The sequence below is a fragment of the Eumetopias jubatus genome, unplaced genomic scaffold, assembly GCF_037043125.1.
Source record: "Eumetopias jubatus isolate StellerSeaLion01/CBP00866 unplaced genomic scaffold, mEumJub1_p1.0 scaffold_5, whole genome shotgun sequence".
In the NCBI taxonomy this organism is placed as follows: domain Eukaryota; kingdom Metazoa; phylum Chordata; class Mammalia; order Carnivora; family Otariidae; genus Eumetopias; species Eumetopias jubatus.
The window spans coordinates 25,205,569-25,222,711 of NW_028274811.1; the positions used below are offsets into that span (position 1 = coordinate 25,205,569).

Below are 17,143 nucleotides of genomic sequence, written 5' to 3' on the forward strand. Positions count from 1 at the left end.
AAAACCAAGATGGTCAGAGACTGCAATGAAAACTATAAAACATTAGTGAAAGAAATTATAGACACAAAAGTGGGAAAGGCATCCTGTGTTCATGGATTGTAAGATTTACTACTGTTAAGATATCAGTACTATACAAGATGATCTACAGATTTAATGCTATCAAAATCCCAATGGCGTTTTTTGCATAAATAAAAATACCCATCCTAATATTAATATGGAATCTCAAGACCCTGAAGAGCCAATCTTGAAAAAGGACAAACTGGAGGTCTCTTACTTGATTTCAAAACTTATTACAGTAATTAAATCCATAGGGGACTGGCATATACAGCCATGGAATCCAATAGACTAGAACAGAGATCCCCAAAATAAAACTCTTCCGTGTATGTTCAACATGCTAATCAAGTGATACTCAACGACGCCGCCAAGACCACTCAATAGATAAAGGCCAATCTTTTCAACAAATGCTGCTGGGAAACTGAATATAAACATGCAAAAGAATAAAGCTGGCTCTTGTCACAGTCTGTTTGGGCTACTCTAACAAAATGGCACAGACTGGGTAGCTTATAAACAACAAATTTCTTTCTTACAGTTCTGGAGGCTCGGAAACCCAAGATTATAGTACCAGCATGGTTGCTTCTGACAATGGCCCTCTTCCTAGTTTAGAGCCAGGGCCTTCTTGTGTGTCCTCACATGGTGGAAGGACACAAGGAATCTCTCTGGAGTCTCTGTTATAAGAGCACTAATTTTATTTATGAGGGCTCTGCCCTCATGACTTAAGCACTTCCCAAAGACCCCATCTACTAATACCATCAAAAAGGGCATTTCAACATGTCGTGGCGGGCGCGGGTCACAAACACTCAGACCATAGCAGAACTTTACACAATATGCCAAAATTAAAGTGGATTAAAGATGTAAATTTAAGACCTCAAACTACAAAACTTTTGAAAAAACATTGGGAAAAAGCTTCCTGACAGGATTTGGCAATGATGTATATGATGTCAAAAGCAAAGGCAACAGAAGTAAAATATGTAAAATGGACTATCTCAAAATTAAAAGTGTACACCAAAAAATGTAACAATGAAAAGGTTACATGCAATGGGAGACTATATATTTGCAATCGTACATCTGATAAGGGGATATATCCAGAATATATAAAGAACTCCTACAACTCAACATTAAGAAACGGGCACAGGACTGGAATAGACATTTCTCCAGAGATACACAAATGGCTAATAACCACATGAAAAGATGCTCAACATCACTAATTGTGAATGAAATAGGATCAAAACCACAATGAGATACCACCTCACACCCATTAGGATAGCTACGATTAAAAACACACAAACACAGGGCAAACCCAGAAAAATAACAGGTGTTGGTAAAGATGCAAAGAAATTGTGACCCTGTGCTACTGTTGGTGGGAACGAAAAATGGTGCAACTACCCTGGAGAACGTTATGGAGGTTCCTCAAAAAATTAAAAATACTACCACCATATGATCCAGCCGTCCCCTTTCTGGGTGCATATCCCAAAGAATTGAAAGCAGAGTCTTGGGGAGATTTGCACACGTATGTTCACAGCAGCATTCTTCACAAGAGCCAAGAGGAGAAGCAACCCAAGTGACCACCGGTGGCTGAATGGAAAAAATCGCATGCACAGGAACATGATCCAGCCTAACAAGGAGATTCTGACATGCTGCAGCCTGGATGAATGAACCCTGAAGAGAGACACTATCCTGGGTGAAACACACCAAGCACAAAAGACAAATACTGTATTTTATGTAAGTTAATGAGTTTGTTAAATAGAAGTTCTCTAACGTAGTCAAATTCAGATACACAGAAAGCCTCCAAAGGCAATCGCAGGGTGGAGAAACAGAGAAGGGAAACCAGGTACAATATTGCGAGTGTTGCCAGGGTACGATGAGAGCTGTTTTGGAGTTTGGACATGGAGCTGAGAAACGCCGGTTGCGGACTCGGGGGCCTGACACCCCCCCCTCCCAGCCACGTGCTCCCATCCGCAGGCTCCGTTGCCGGCCGCTGTGTGCCCGCAGAAATGCTGCCGTCGGGATTGGCATCTACTGTTAGAAGGCTCACGGGAGCATGCCCTTCCCATGCACCGGAGACCCCACAAGAGGCCATGTCAGCAGCTCAGGTTACTGGGCCACTGCCGCAGACCCGGGACGAGGCCGTGTCCGTTCCTCAGGCGGCGGGAGTTCCGCACACACGGGCAGAAGGGTTACAAGGGCTGCGCCAGACGCGCGGACAGATACTCCCGCTGACACAGCGTCCTCGCGGCGCAGGTACGGAGCAGGGCTCCGGGGATGACCCGATCACGGAAGACTATAAAGACCACTTGATGTTTTCCAGTGGCGCCTCAGAGGTCACACACGTGGTCACACGCAGATCTGGTCAGGGCACCCCATGTGAAAATCCCCACGTGCCAACTCTGACGTGCACACGGGGCTTCCCGGGCACGCGGGGCAGAGAGGAGCGGGGAGCCCAGGGCAGCCGGCCAGTCATTCCAGGAAATCAGTGAGAGGCAAGCACAGCGTGTTCTCTTGAACTAAGCCTCTCAATGATCTTCCTGACTTGGATTTCGGTTGGCCTCCTATCATGTTCTCTGCTCTGCGTCTGTCAAATCAGTGGAAGTTGCTCTCCTGCCTTGCTGGCCATTTGCAGCTCTCAGATCTTAACAGAGAACCCAAGAACTGTTCCAGTCTAGCTCCAGCCATGTTCCTCACACCCTATTTCCTAAAAACAAGGATTTACAGGTCTAGTGAAAGAAAAATCACCAGCATACGATCCTGTTGAAATAGTACACAATTGATTATGACCTCTATTTTCTTTCCAACCTAAGAAATAAACACAGAAGGTATATCTCCAGCACAAGTTCAATGATTGGCTTATTCATGGGTTCCAGATGCCAAAAGCACTTTACAGACCTGGCCTGACAGTGGAGGGAAAGGGGAGCTCAGTGGAAGTGCTTGGCTGTGGGGCTACTTAAGGGCTGGGCAGTGGACAGAGGGGAGGAAGAGATGTTTAGTAAACACCAGTCTCGTGCTAGGCATGGGCTCCACTCATTCTCACAGCCATCCTATTAAAGAGCTTTTATTCCCTATTTCACGGATGATGGACCTGACGGCTAGAGGGTACAGAACTTGCTCAAGGTCGAACGGCTACTACCTGGGTCTGTTAGTCTTATAGTTGGTAAGGAATGCCGTGGGGGCATACAGGGATGGACCTCTATCTACATGCTAGGGAATCCAGGGAAGGCCTCACACTGGCCCACCTGCAGTCATGTCTACACACACACACACGCGCGCACACACGCACGCACGCGTGCGCACCCAGGGAGGGTTACTGTGGCTTCAAGTCCCACCAGAACGCCATGCCTCGGGGAAGAAATAGTTGTCTTAAAAAAGGCATTTGAGGAAGTGTTCCAAGACGAAGGAAGGCAGGGAAGGTTGTAGGGCAGAAGGCAGAATGGGCCCAGAACAAGGGGTGAAGGCCACATAGGGCCTCAGCACTTACCTCTCAGGGAACAGACGTTTACAGGAAAGACAACAGGGTAAAAGACGTCTACGTCCCTGTGCTGGACTTTTAACTCTCCTTCCCCATCCCCTGGGTGGAGGGGGGACACCTGGCTCTGAAACCTCAAAACTGTGCTCATCGGGAGCCCAGACTCAGTGACCTTCCAGGCCCGGTAGACATGAGAGGATTCTGTTCTTTCACCCAAAAGGTGGAACCAGGACAAGACTCAGGAGGAATCAGCACAGAACATCTTTTAAATTGGAAAATAAAAAATCGTGAAAAGAAATGAAGCAGTAACCCAGAATGCCATTAACAGCTTAACAGTAGCGTCTGCCTTGACATCCAGGCCACAGTGGGCTTGCAGGCTTTGGGGAGGTGGGAGACCAGAAAGAAGGTTCGACGGGCTGCTCTAAGTGGCCCACACAGGACTTTGAACCTCTTGCCATCCTGAGTACCTGGGTCCCTGCCGATCTCCGGACCACAACCCAACACCTGTCCCTTCCATGGGCTTCCTGGAACAGAGAGCGCTCTTTGCCCCATCTTGTCTATCCCTCTGCCTCTCAAAGGAAACCATGAGCTCAATTAAGATTTAAATGTCTAACCTTGGGGGCGCCTGGGTGGCTCAGTCGGTGAAGCGTCTGCCTTCGGCTCAGGTCATGATCCCGGGGTCCTGGGATCGAGTTCCGCGTCGGGCTCCCTGCTGACGCTCCCCCTGCTTGTGCTGACAAATAAAATCTTTTTTAAAAAAATGCCTAACCTTGGTGATAATAATTTTTAAAGCTTCCTTGCTTCTTAGCATGATGAAGCCCTAGAGTTTTAACGAAATGGAAGTGCGTGACAAGCTGCGGTTCAAACCCTAGGTCACGTTTCGCTGTGAATGTCTTCCCTTGCTGCAGTCTCAGTGCTGACTAGCTACTTGCCCTCTCATACCCTAGGGGGTTTTTATGGATGAGCCACAGGAGGCGGGATCATTTCGAGTTTGGGTTTATTAAGTACGTGCAACTGCCCTAAACATACTTTTGGTCTCATAGGAGCTGAAACCCTCCCTCCCTCGCTGCCTGATTCCTTGCCCTGTCCAGCTGCAGCCTACCACAAGTATTTCATCTGTTCATCTTTCTTGGGTTGGATTTCCTTTTTTTGGCAATTAAAAAAATTGTGGTAAAATACACAAACATAAAGGCTACCATCCTAACCCTTTTAAAGTGTACATTTTAAGAGCACTACACACTTTTGCATTGTTGTACAACCCATCTCTAGAACTCCTTCATCTTGCAAAATGGAAATTCTCTACCCCACTGCACCGTGGCTCTCCGTTTCTCCCTCCTAGCCAGCTGCTGGGAACCGCTCTTCTACTCTTCGCCTACGAACTTAACTCTACCGGGTACCTCGCATCAGCAGAATCAAACAGTATTCCTATTTTGTTACTGGCTTCATTCACAGCGTAGTATCTTTTCTCAAAGTTCACTCATGTTGTAGCACTGTCAGAATTTCCTTCCTTTCCAAGGTGGAATAATATTCCACTTCAGGTACATACCACATTTGCATCTCTCCCACCTCTTGGCCACTGTGAATAATGCAGGGGTGGACAAATACCTCTTTGAGACTCTGCTCTCGATTCCTTGGGATATCCACCTACAAGTATGCTAGATCACATGGTATTAATTTTTTGAGCACCTTCAGGGCACAGGGTTCCAGTTTCTCCACCTCTCCACCGACACTTGTTTTTGTTTTTAAAGATTTTATTCATTTATTTGACAGAGAGAGACAGCGAGAGCAGGAACACAAGCAGGGGAGTGGAAGAGGGAGAAGCAGGCTTCCCACGGAGCAGGGAGCCCGATGCGGGGCTTGATCCCAGGACGCTTGGGATCATGACATGAGCCGAAGGCAGACGCTTCACTGACTAAGCCACCCAGGCGACCTCGTTTTTGGTTTGTTGGTTTGTTTTTATATTAGCCATCTTAACGGGTGTGAGGTGATGTGTCATCATGATTTTGATTTGCATTTCCCTCATGATTGATGTGGAGCATCTTTTCATGCACGTATTAGCCATGTGTGCATCTTTTTTGGAGAACTGTCTTTTAGGTCCTTTGCCCATTTTTAAAATGTCTTTGTTGTAGTTGAACAAGAGATCTTTTATTTAATAAAGAAATCTTTAAAATTACTATATATTTCCAATATATATTTCCAGTGTGAATACACTGAGGATGAGTGTCTTAGCCACCCTGACACTGGGTCTGTTGAGTGACACCCCTACAGATCCCTGAAGCACAGCCCGCCCCGCCTTACCTTGCTCTTTTGTGTTCAGGCCCCTTCCCTCTCAGGGGGTCTTCCTCACATTCTTCTCGCTACGAGTGTGTCTCCCTTCTAGTTTTCCACTTACTAGTTAAAATTCTGACTCCTAGTGTGTTTTAACCTAGAAAACAAGGAAGCGCTCAATCTCACCAACAAGTCAAAAATATAACTTCAGTGCATTTTCTACATGGAATTGGTTTTAGTTATGGGAGCATCTGGATTATATTTCGAATAGTTGCAGTTGTCAGATAAAGGAGGTGTTGGCCAGCTAAGACTATTGGGCAAAGAAATGAAATGCGAGAGGGACGCCTGGGTGGCTCAGTCAGTTAAGTATCTGCCTTCTGCTCGGGTCGTGATCCCGGGATCCTGGGATTGAGTCCCCACATCGGGCTACTTGCTCAGCAGGGAGCCTGCTTCTCCCCCTGCTTGTGCTCTGACAAATAAATAAAATCTTATTAAAAAAAAAAAAAAGGAAATTCTAGAAAAGATGAAGTGGAACAATTAAGGTACAGAACTACAGAAGTGTGAGGAGGGGAAAGAGGCGGGGGGAGGGTCGTAGTAACACATCCTACAGTTACTGAGCACTTGCTAGGTGGCTAGGCACCACCAAAGCATTATACATGGATTAACTCACTTCATCCTCAGAGCAACAATAAAAATGACATGGGTTATTGTTGGTAACCAGTTTGAGCACAGAGAACTACAGCACAGGGAATACACAGCTAATACGTAATATATTAGTTATTACCTGTTGCTGTAAATCATCACAGACTCAATGGCTCAAAATAGCACAAGTTCAGTGGGTCAGAAGCTTGGGCCCAAGCTGGCTGGGTACCCCCCCCCAGGGTCTCCCAGGTTGGAGTCGGAAGTGTTGGCTGGGCTCTGCTCTGATCTAGAGGCTTTGTGAGGGTGGAAGCCACTTCCAAACTCACTCAGATTTCCTTAGAATTAATTCCCCAAGGAACGGAAGGCTCCACCTTGCTGACTGTTGGCTGAGGACATGTCTGCGCCCCCACATTCACTGCAGTATTATCTGCGATTGCCAAGATCTGAAAACAACCGTCTGTTGACGAATGGATGAGCAAAATGTGGTATGTGCACAGGAGTATTATTCAGCCTTAAAAAAGAAAAAAATCCTAGCCTTTGTGACAACATGGACGAACCTGTAGAACATTATGCTATGTGAAGTAAGCAGGCCACAGAAAGATTGCTATCACACCATCTCCCTTGTATGTGGAAGGTGGTGGTTGCCAGGGCTTGAGGGGGAGGGGCGGGAAGGTACAGAGATTTATGCAGGATAAGTAGGGTACGGAGGGGTTCTGTGCAGCATACTGACTGTAGTCAGTAATAGCAAACAGCATACATGAAGTGGGCTAAGGTAGGTGATTTTAAGTGTTCTTACCATGCGCAAATTTTAAGTATGTGAAGTAACAGATATGTTAATTAGCTTAATTGTGGTGATGGTTTTGCAGTGTATACATACATCACATCATCACGTTGTACCCCTGTATGCCGCCATACACTGAATATTTATGCCCCACCCTCATTCATGGGTTGAGATCCTAATCCCTAGAAGTGAAGGTATTAGGAAGCGAGGGCCGTGGTAGGTGATTCGGTCAAAAGGGTGAAGCCCTGATGGGTGGGACTGCTACCCTTATAGAAGAAGCCCCTTCTCTGTGAAGACACAGCAAGAAGGCACCATCCATGAACCAGGACATGGGCCCTCAAAGGACGGGGCATCTGCTGGCACCTTGATCCCTGAACTTCTCAGCCCTCACAACCGTGAGAAATAAATTCTGCTGTTTATAAGCCACCCAGCCCATGGTATTTTGTTACAGCGGCCCAAATGGACTAAGACATACAACGCAAATACACACAATTTTTACCTCAATAAAGCAGGGGGGACCTCCAAACACATCAGACTCTTAAGAACATAAATCTTATATGAAAAATAGTAAAGTCCTTAAACCAAAACAATGAAAGAGGGAGAGCTATAGAAAATCTAAATAAATGAAGAAATACACTGGGTTCATAGACCAAAAGATTAAATTTTACAAAAATGTTAATTTCCTTCAAACTGTTATATAATTTCAAGAAAATCCCATTCAAAATTGCAATTGTATGGAAATTGATAAGCTGGTCATTAAATTTATCTGGAAATACAAATGATATGAGAACAGCTAATATATTCTTGAAAAAGAACAGGGTCAGCTACATTTCTCTACCAGGTATCGGTACGTAGTGTCATGCTAGAGCACTTAAAACAATGTGGTATTAAGGAATGGAAGAATAGGCTGGCAAACCAGAACACAGACCCCCGAATAAACTCACACACTGTGGCCCAGGTGACTCACAGCAGAGATGGCAATGCAGAGCAGCGGAGCAAAGGATTTATCTTTTCAACGAACAGTCAAGGGGATGCCTGGGTGGCTCAGCCGGTTAAGCGTCTGCCTTCGGCTCAGGTCATGATCCCAGAGTCCTGGGATAAAGTCCCGCATCAGGCTCTTTGCTCAGCAGGGAAGCCTGCTTCTTCCTCTGCCGCTCCCCCTGCTCATGCTCTCTCTCTCTGATAAATAAATAAAATCTTAAAAAAACAAACAAACAGTCCAGGAACAATCAATGGGTGGGAGACTTGAAACCTGACTCGACTCTACACTACGCACAAAATTCTATTCCAGATATATTGTAGAGCTGCATTGAAAAGGCATAACATTGAAGTATGTGAAAGATAGCACAAATACGTTAATGAACGTGGAAGAAGAAAAGACTTCTTAAATCACATAGAAAGCACTAACCATACAGGAAACGAGTAATACATTTCTCTAGTCTAAAAATTAAGAACTTCCCTTCTTCATCATGACCACATATGCCACTGAGTGGGAAAAGATGTTTGCCACAGATGTGACAAAGGAGTCATATCCAGAATGCATAAGAAATATCTACAAATTGATAAAAATGAAAAAGACTCAAAAAGGCACTTCATAAAAGCAGAAGTCAAACGGCCCACATATATATGAAAAGGAGCTCAACACCACTAATAACCAGGGAAAAATGAAAACTAAAACCATAATAAAATACCATTACATATCTACCAAAATGGCCAAAATAAACACCACCAAAAACACCAGGTGGTCAGAGCAGACGGATTGCTGCCAGGAGCCTATGGAGTAGGCGTCCGCTCAGTATAGACTGTAGAAGTCTGACCGGTTCTTGTGTTTATTACCTGCTTTTCATTCCTGTTCAGAGTTGGGCCATTTGTGTTTTCTGGAAGATTTCCCTTAGGAGCCCTGGAAAAGACCAACACTCATTAAGTATTCCAGATCCTACGTCCAAATGCACAAACGATGTATACAGAAATAGCTGTATCCTTACTGTCCACTCACGAGTGTCCAAAGTTTATCCAACTACAATCTAAAATTCTTTATTTTCTGGTTGGAAATGTTTCAGTTTCATTACCTCTGTGGAGGGGAACTCTCTCAAAAAAATTTCAAACATACCTGGAAAGATGGCCAAGAAATTAGGGGCGCCTAGGTGGCTCAGTTGGTTAAGCATCTGCCTTCGGCTCAGGTCATGATCCTGGGATCGAGCTCCATGGAGGATCCCTGCTCAGGGGGGAGTCTGCTTCTACCTTTGCCCCTTCCCTTCCCCCTCTCGCTGCTTGAGCACTCTCTCTAATAAATAAAATCTTAAAAAAAAAAAAAATTACCTTGCTCTTACCTTTCTAAAGACAAAGACCACAAGGGACACATGGTTATGTGGTGCCATCTGGTGGCTCCAATGTATTTTACCACGGCTCCCCATTCTAGTCCACTTTTTTGTTCTTGCAAAGGAGAGGGCTTTCTGCCCGTGATCATCTGCCACCACAGTCCAAGTACAGCGCAGCAGAGCTAACACTTCCACGGCATCAATCCCAAACCTATGTACCTTTTCATAACGGGACTGAGCAACTTTCCATGTTTAATGGACAATTTCCCCTCTTTTATGTAGCGTTGTAGTCTTGCCCGTTTTCCCAGTGAATGTGCTTTTTCTTTGTGCACACAGAAGTACTTTACTCTGGATACTGGTCTTTGAAGGGTATATGAATTACATTGTATTTCCCAACTGCATGGACTTCTCTTTTTTTAAAATGGTATTTAGGATAAACCTGCCACTTCCTTTAGAGTTTTCTTACAAGGATCTTATTTAAGAAATCCTTCCCACTTTGGAGATTTTGTTAAAATCAACAGTATTTCTTCTGTAAGCCTTTGGTACAACTTTTTGATAAAGCCATCCAGGCCTTCAGTTTTGTTTGTGGAAGGCTTGTAAAATGAGATTCCACTCCTTTAATAGCTATAGGACTACTGAATTTTCCTTCTTGTTAGTTTTGCAAAGTTGTTTTTTTCTGTGAATTTATTTCATCTACATTTTAGTTATTGAAAGTGTCTCATGTCTTTAATGACACTAATCATAAATATTTTTTCCTTTTTTTTTTCCATTCCTAATGATAGTTTTGCTATTTTTCTTTTTTCTTGGTCCTTCCCAAGAGATTAGCAATTTTATTAGTCTTTTTAAAGAACTTAGTGCTTTGTTGACCCTTTTGGGGGCATCTGATTTCATTACCTTGTTATTATTTTCTTTCATTTATTTGAATTTAATTTGCTGTTACTATTCTGGTTTCTTGAGAAGAAGGAATTCATTTTTAGCCTTTCTAGAGTTAGGGCTATAAACTTCCCCTTTAAGTATGGCTTTAACCTCAAACCAAAAGGTTTTGATATTCATATTTCTATTTTCATTCAGTTAAACTTTCTACTTTCCACTGGGTTTTGGGGGGAAACATTTCTTAACATCCAATTTTTATAATTTTTGTTACTAATTTCTTGTTCAATTGTGTACAGAGAACCTTCTCTACAGGAGTTCAACTTTCTGCAATTTGTTAGTTTCTTTATGGCTTAACGGAGCCAACTTTGGTCAATGCTCATGTTCATCTAGAAATAGTATATATTTTAGAGTTAATGATTCAGTGTTCTGCAGTCCATTAGTTTATTAAGTTTGTTAACTGTATTGCTCTTGTCTTCTATATCCTTTAATGATTTTTTTAGTGAGGAGTGGGGAGGTTATATGTGTGTCTGCTTCTGTTATTTACTGAGAGAGTTATATTCAATTTTTATATACGGACTTCCACTTCTGGTCAAGATGCAGTAAAACTGGCACTTTACCCTCATGCCTCTAGTGACTAAAAAACCAGACAAAACATATAAAACAATGCCATTTAAGACACTGGACATCAGGCACTGAAGGACATTAATCCTTGAAAGCGCAAGCAAGATCTGAGCCTTACCACTGCCCCAGTTTACCACCCGAAGAAAATTTCCAGGCCATAATGCAAGGAAGGGGAAACTGAGGAGGAGCTCATCAGTGTTCCAGAGCTGAAGAGACAGGCGAGAGTCCAGAGAGGTGTAAGCGGCTAGAGTGCAATCTTCCAGAAACTTTGAGAACAGACAGAGGATAATTTCCAGCTCTTTCTATGAGTCTAGTTTGACATTAATACCAAAAGCTAACAAGGTATTACAAGAAAGGGATATTATAGACCATCTCTCTCGAACACAGATGTAAACTCCTAAACAAAATATTGCAGAATAAATCCAGAAATATGTAAAAATAACCCATCATAACCAAGTGGTGTTTATTCTAGCAAAGAGGAAGGTGAAGTGGGGAGCAGTGGTGGACCAGGGAGGGACACCGTTAACAACACTTAACGGTACAAGAAAAAGAATTCTATCATCTCAACAGATTCAAGAAAATTTTGCATTTGACATTTCGCTACATCACACATACACTTAGCAAATTATAAATAAAACATCTTTAAATTCATAAAGAATACTTACAAAAACCCTATAGCAGTCGTTACGATCGATGGCTAATTGGAAAGTTTTCCCCCTTAGGTGAGGAACAAAGAAAGGCGATTCCACCCGGACCACTTCTACTCACCACGGTACTAACTAGTACCGTGACCAGGAAATAAAATAAAAGTCACTATAAGCACATGAGAGGAGTATCTAGAAAAACCCCGAAGAATCACAAACCTAGAATAAAGATTGCTAGATACAAGGTCATTATAAAACAACTATATTTCAATATTTTAGCATACTATTTTTAAAAAGAACTTAAAAAGACACTTCACCAAAGAGAATATCCAAATGGCCAGTAAGTATTTGAAAAGATTCTTATTTGCATTAAGTCATTGTGGAAATTAAAATTAAAACCAGAGTAAGGTACCACATTTGTCACAATGTATGAAATGAGAAAACTGGAAAATATTAAGTTTGGCAAGGCTGATAGGAGTGTCCCTTCTGTAAACATTGGAAAAAAAACAGGCTCACTAAGCTGCTGCAGGGGATGCCCCTGGGGTGGCCAATCCCTCGTCTTGGTTTATCAAATGCTTCTGGGGGAATGGGAGGAGGTGGTCCTGAGGTGTCCTTGTGGACTAGCACATCCTTTAATTACAGGTCCCAGGTCGCCAATATCAGACAAATACAGTAAACGTGCATTACTTTCCTAGGGCTACCATAGCAGATCCGCAGGACTCGGGTGTCCTAATTAAAACAGGCCGGAAGTCCCAATCAGGGTGCCGTTCAGAGGTGTGAAGGAAGAATCTTGTCTCTCCTAGTCGCTGGAGGCCGCTGGTGTTCTTTCACTTGTGGCTTCTCCTCTCTGCCATCCTCATGCTGCCTTCTCCACAGGTCTGTTGTATCTAGTCTCTCCCTTAGAAAGACACTTGTCTTGGCATAAAGGGCTCATCCAGATAATCCACCGTAATCTCATCTCAGAATGCTTCATTACATCTGCAAAGACCCTTTTCTCAAATACAGTAACATTTACAAATTCTAGGGATTAGGGCTAGATGTTTTTAAGTAGCCAGCACTCAACCTACTGCATTTGTGTGTCGAAGTAAAAGAATGAACCAGGGACACTTGTGCAGAGATGGTCAGGGGAAGGACTTGCCTGGGGAAAACCTGGTGTATGTGCTGGGAGGGGGTTAACAGGGAGGAGGCAGAAGCCTTACCTCTCATGGAAGTAACATTCCCTAGGCACAGAGTGAGAACTGGAAAAATTTTAGGAAGGGACGCTAGAGCAAAATTTCCTCCTTCGCCGAGGTCCTAGGACCTGATCCCCTGAAACTGCTGCATTTCTTGCCACGAGGGGAGCGCTGTGGCAGACCAAGAGAGGTGCCCATTCAACAGCCATTCCTTCCCACTTTTATTTTGGGGCCATCGATGGCTCAGCTAGGAAAACTCACTTCCCAAGTTTCTTGCATCCACTGGTCATGGGACCCACTTCTGACTAGTGAGATAAAAGCAGAAATATTAAGTGCAGCTTCTGGAAAAGCTGCCGTTTTGCTATAAAAAGGGACACACATTTGCCCCTTTTCCCCTCTGCCCTTCCTGTGAGGCCCAGGTGATGTCGGGCGGTGTAAATGCCGCCCCAAGTCCCCGAGAGCACTGTGCACTCGGTCAGCCCTGGGCTTTCCTGTTCTGAGAGACAAACAAGCCCAAATGTGGATTAGCCGGTGTTATTTGGTTTGTCATCAAACACACTTTTTAAAACCCCAAAAAAGAGATTAGGTATTTTATAGACACTACAAAGTCGAAAATAATTGGATCATTCCTATTTCTCTGGGGACCTAAAAAATAAGGCCTTCACACCAATGCTAGCCCCACACTGGCCCTCTTGAGTGACTGGGTGTAATTATTTTATCTGTGTATGAAATAAAGAGCAGAGAAAGTTAATGTAGATCCTTTATTGATTCCACCAATGTATTAGTAGATATGATAATAATAAATGGTACTTTTACATTCTCTTAACCAAAAATATAACAAATATTTACACTCAGTAAAAATACAAAAAGCATACAGAGGCACTGTCTTTCTAAAAGACATAAGTTTAAGAGGTATCAAAAAATAGGAGACAAACATTGCTCGTTACAGGATACTTTACAATCACTGAATTGTGCAGTATAGTTGCATTTGATTATTACAACTGTGCAGTTTTGTTTTTTTCTGATAAGCTCACATTTCAATTTTAAAAGACCAAGTACAACTGCATTCTGTGTATCAAAAATAAAGAAGCCTTAAAAAAGCACAACAAAAGCTAAAGATGAACTGGGGTTCAAGTTTAAATTTGAAAAGGTACTGTGACATCTTTTTGAAGATTCATCCCTCGGTTCTAGCCTTTAAGGTTAATGCTAAAGGGATACATCTACTTTAATATCACATTTTTTAGAAACAAAACACATCAGAATAACAATTATCATTGTTTTAAGTATACAAGGAAACGCTTTCTCCTCTTCTTTTTATAGGGAAGAGAACACTTTATAAAAATTAGGTTTGTTCTTGGAAATCCTGATTACTGCCACATTTCCGGCCTGGGAGATGCTCAAGGAGGTTATGCTGATGACCACAGTGTGACTTATCACCCTCATGAGAAACCAGTTAAGACTTTTTCCTCCCCAAAGATCAGATTCAAAGTAATCATTTGGAGGAAGAATCTACTACTTAAAATAAATCTTTATGGAAGTATATAGTGGATTTACTAATTGACCAAATCTTTCATTATGAACAAAACTGTTTTGTCGAAACTTATCTGGCAAAACTTTGCACTGTGGATTTACTGCTTCAGGAAGTCCTGACGGATTCAGAGTTGAGGTGGGATGAGGGCACTAGTCTCTTCAATAAAGTTATAAACTTATAATAAAAACAAAAACAAAAATGGGGGCTTAGAACTGGAGCAAATACAGGTTAAGGCTTCTCTTGTTCTAGTCATGTAACAAACTAAGAGAAGGCAGAAATGTACCCTAAATTAGAATTCAGATATAAAAATCACAATTCCACGAGTTTTTAGGGGATACACACAGATCAAACTACAATGCATTTGGCTTTAGTTCCTGATCACTGTGATCGGCTTACCCCAACACTCACAGTTGGAGCTAGAGGAAAACAAAGGCAGCTACAAGGTGCAGTCAAAATCACATCCTCTGAATCTGTGCAAGATATTCTCAACACCATTAAGGACAAAGACAGGTAAGGCTCCCATTTGATTTCAAACACCTGCAAATAAACAGATATTGTGCAAACAGCACATTTTTTCTGGGGTAATGGATATAAAACAGAATACCCAAACTTGACAAAAAAGGGGATTATAACAGAAGTATCTTTCATTTTCTTTGTTTTGCCCTGGACATGAAAACACTACTATGTCAATCAGTGAAGGGACATTTTTTTGTTATCAGAGGACCAGTGTTTATAGGTTAAATCACTACAGTGTGACTTTCAAACCAGGACTTTTGATCCAGGCCATTTTCCATGTCAATGGAACAAGAAAGCTATAGAGCCAACTAGCCTCACTCTAACACACCAGGAGGGTGGATTTTTAAGGCTTTAAGTTTCAAATTCATGGGTTTTTTTTTTTTTCCCCCAAAGGAATTTTTCAGATAAGCTATTTTTCCTAAAATGAAGAGAGAGTCATTTTGATGGAAAAGACAAACTAGTGCCATTGACCACTTGGAAATAATTTACGATTTTAAAATGAAGGGGATGAGGGGCAGGGTGGGCGCCTAGCTGGCTCAGCTGGTACACATGACTCTTTATCTCAGGGTCACAAGTTCAAGCCCCATGTAGGGCGTGGAGCCTACTATAAAAAAAAAATGAAGGGGACAGGGAGAAAGAGAGGGAAGAGACAGCTAGGGAAAAATGAGAACAAACTCTTGAAAAGGGAAATCACAAACCAGCTAAATCCTATAAATTCACATATGGACAACCATTCAGAAGTAAACCCATCTTGGCTCCATGTTAATCTGGGTAGTGCACATGAATGGCTTTGGCTTTTTTTTTCTTTCTTTTTTTTTTTTGGTAGTCATCACAGAAGTTTATTAAGCTCTCACTTACATTTACATTAAAAAATAATTAAGTTTAAACTTAAGATATAGAAAACACTGTAATTAGTAAAAATATGGAAAGTCTAGGTCATCCAGTAAACAGTTACTGAAATTTTAATTAAATACTTGGGAGCGCCATGCCCAACAGACTGTTAAAAATATGTATCTCTTTACTCTCAAGGGCTAAACTGAGAACCAAGAGAGAATCATTTCCCAACTCCTCTGTCCCCCCTAAAATTTTCAACCACTTATCACCTCGGTGTGCTCATGAGCTTTCTTGCTGGCAGCTGGGGGCTGCAGGGTTGTTCAGGGTTGAACACAGCCTCATGCTGAGATGGGGTGCAGGGGCGGCTGCAGAACATACATGCAGATGAATTCATTTCCATGGTTACACACCAATAATTACATTTCCTTTTTAAAAAAGAATTCCACATTTGAGCAGTGAAAAATTTTTGTTTTGGGTTTCTGCAGAACTCTCCTGAACTCATTTTCTACTTAATGGATTTATACTTTAAGTTAGACGCAGCATGACTTTCACTTCAGAAAGGACTGGTATACGTGTTAAGATAAAATTTCATTCTTTGGAGATGAGGGTGGCTACCCACCCAATCACAGCCTCCCTGTCCCAAAGGACCGATAAGAAAACCCATGGCAGCTTCATTTGGCCTTCCAAATCAGCTGACTGCAGTATCTTCCTTCCTAACTCCTCAACCACAAATGGCTTCCTATCCCACTCAAATGGAGATCGACCCTACATTGCACTGGTGCTACAGATCAAGTTCATCTCTATACAGATTAAGTGTATCATCCTGTAAAGATGACTTCAGTCTGGTCAGACCAGAGACAGTTTAATGGCCTCAAACATAAACATCCGCTAATGACAGCTCCCCAAAACAAAGAAAACCACAAAACTTCAAATAATAAGTTACTTTTCAAATACACAAGAATATCCTTGGTACTGGCAGACATTTTTGAATTTGTCCGTTAACCCAAGCTATGGCTTGGAAAAACTACTAAACTACTATCTTAAAAATAACTTGTTAAAGAAAAATCTATACTGATATACACAGGGAGGACTCTGAGTTTGAACCTGTTCTAGTAACTGTGGTCCCAAGGCAGGTCTGGTGTGCGAAGTGAAGACTGGTTTCCAGGCACAACATCCATAGCTGAGGAAACTCTGCATCTGCAAGGATTCAATAAGAGGAAGCATCATTTGGGGCTAGGTCATCGCTCAGAGTACAGGGAAAGAGACCTCTGGGTCAGCAGCGGCGGCAAGCTGTTCGTTGGCAACAACGGCCTGCGGAATCATGAGGCGCTTCTGCCCACTCCTTCCTCGATGGCTTTCGGTAAACTTCAAGCAGGTCCTCCAAAGGTTACACTGCTGAGACCTGTTCATTTTCTGAAAACAGTAA

At 42.6% G+C, this 17,143-nt stretch overlaps 1 protein-coding gene across 11 annotated transcripts in view; it reads right to left on the bottom strand.

Moving 5' to 3' along the window:
- Positions 1–728: 728 nt before the first annotated feature.
- The window catches only part of RAPGEF6 (Rap guanine nucleotide exchange factor 6), a 209,555-nt gene continuing 193,140 nt past the window's right edge, over positions 729–17,143 (bottom strand). For 4 of the 11 annotated variants that reach the window (XM_028103455.2, XM_028103454.2, XM_088023251.1 and 1 more), the window contains 2 exons: positions 9,045–17,130; positions 729–8,405 (listed from right to left, as the gene is read on the bottom strand). In XM_028103455.2, coding sequence (XP_027959256.1) covers positions 17,105–17,130 — 26 coding nt within the window. In that variant the 3' untranslated portion in view covers positions 729–8,405; positions 9,045–17,104. The remainder of the gene's footprint in view (positions 8,406–9,044; positions 17,131–17,143) is intronic. The other 7 variants (XM_088023257.1, XM_088023258.1, XM_088023256.1 and 4 more) reach the window with 7 other exon arrangements.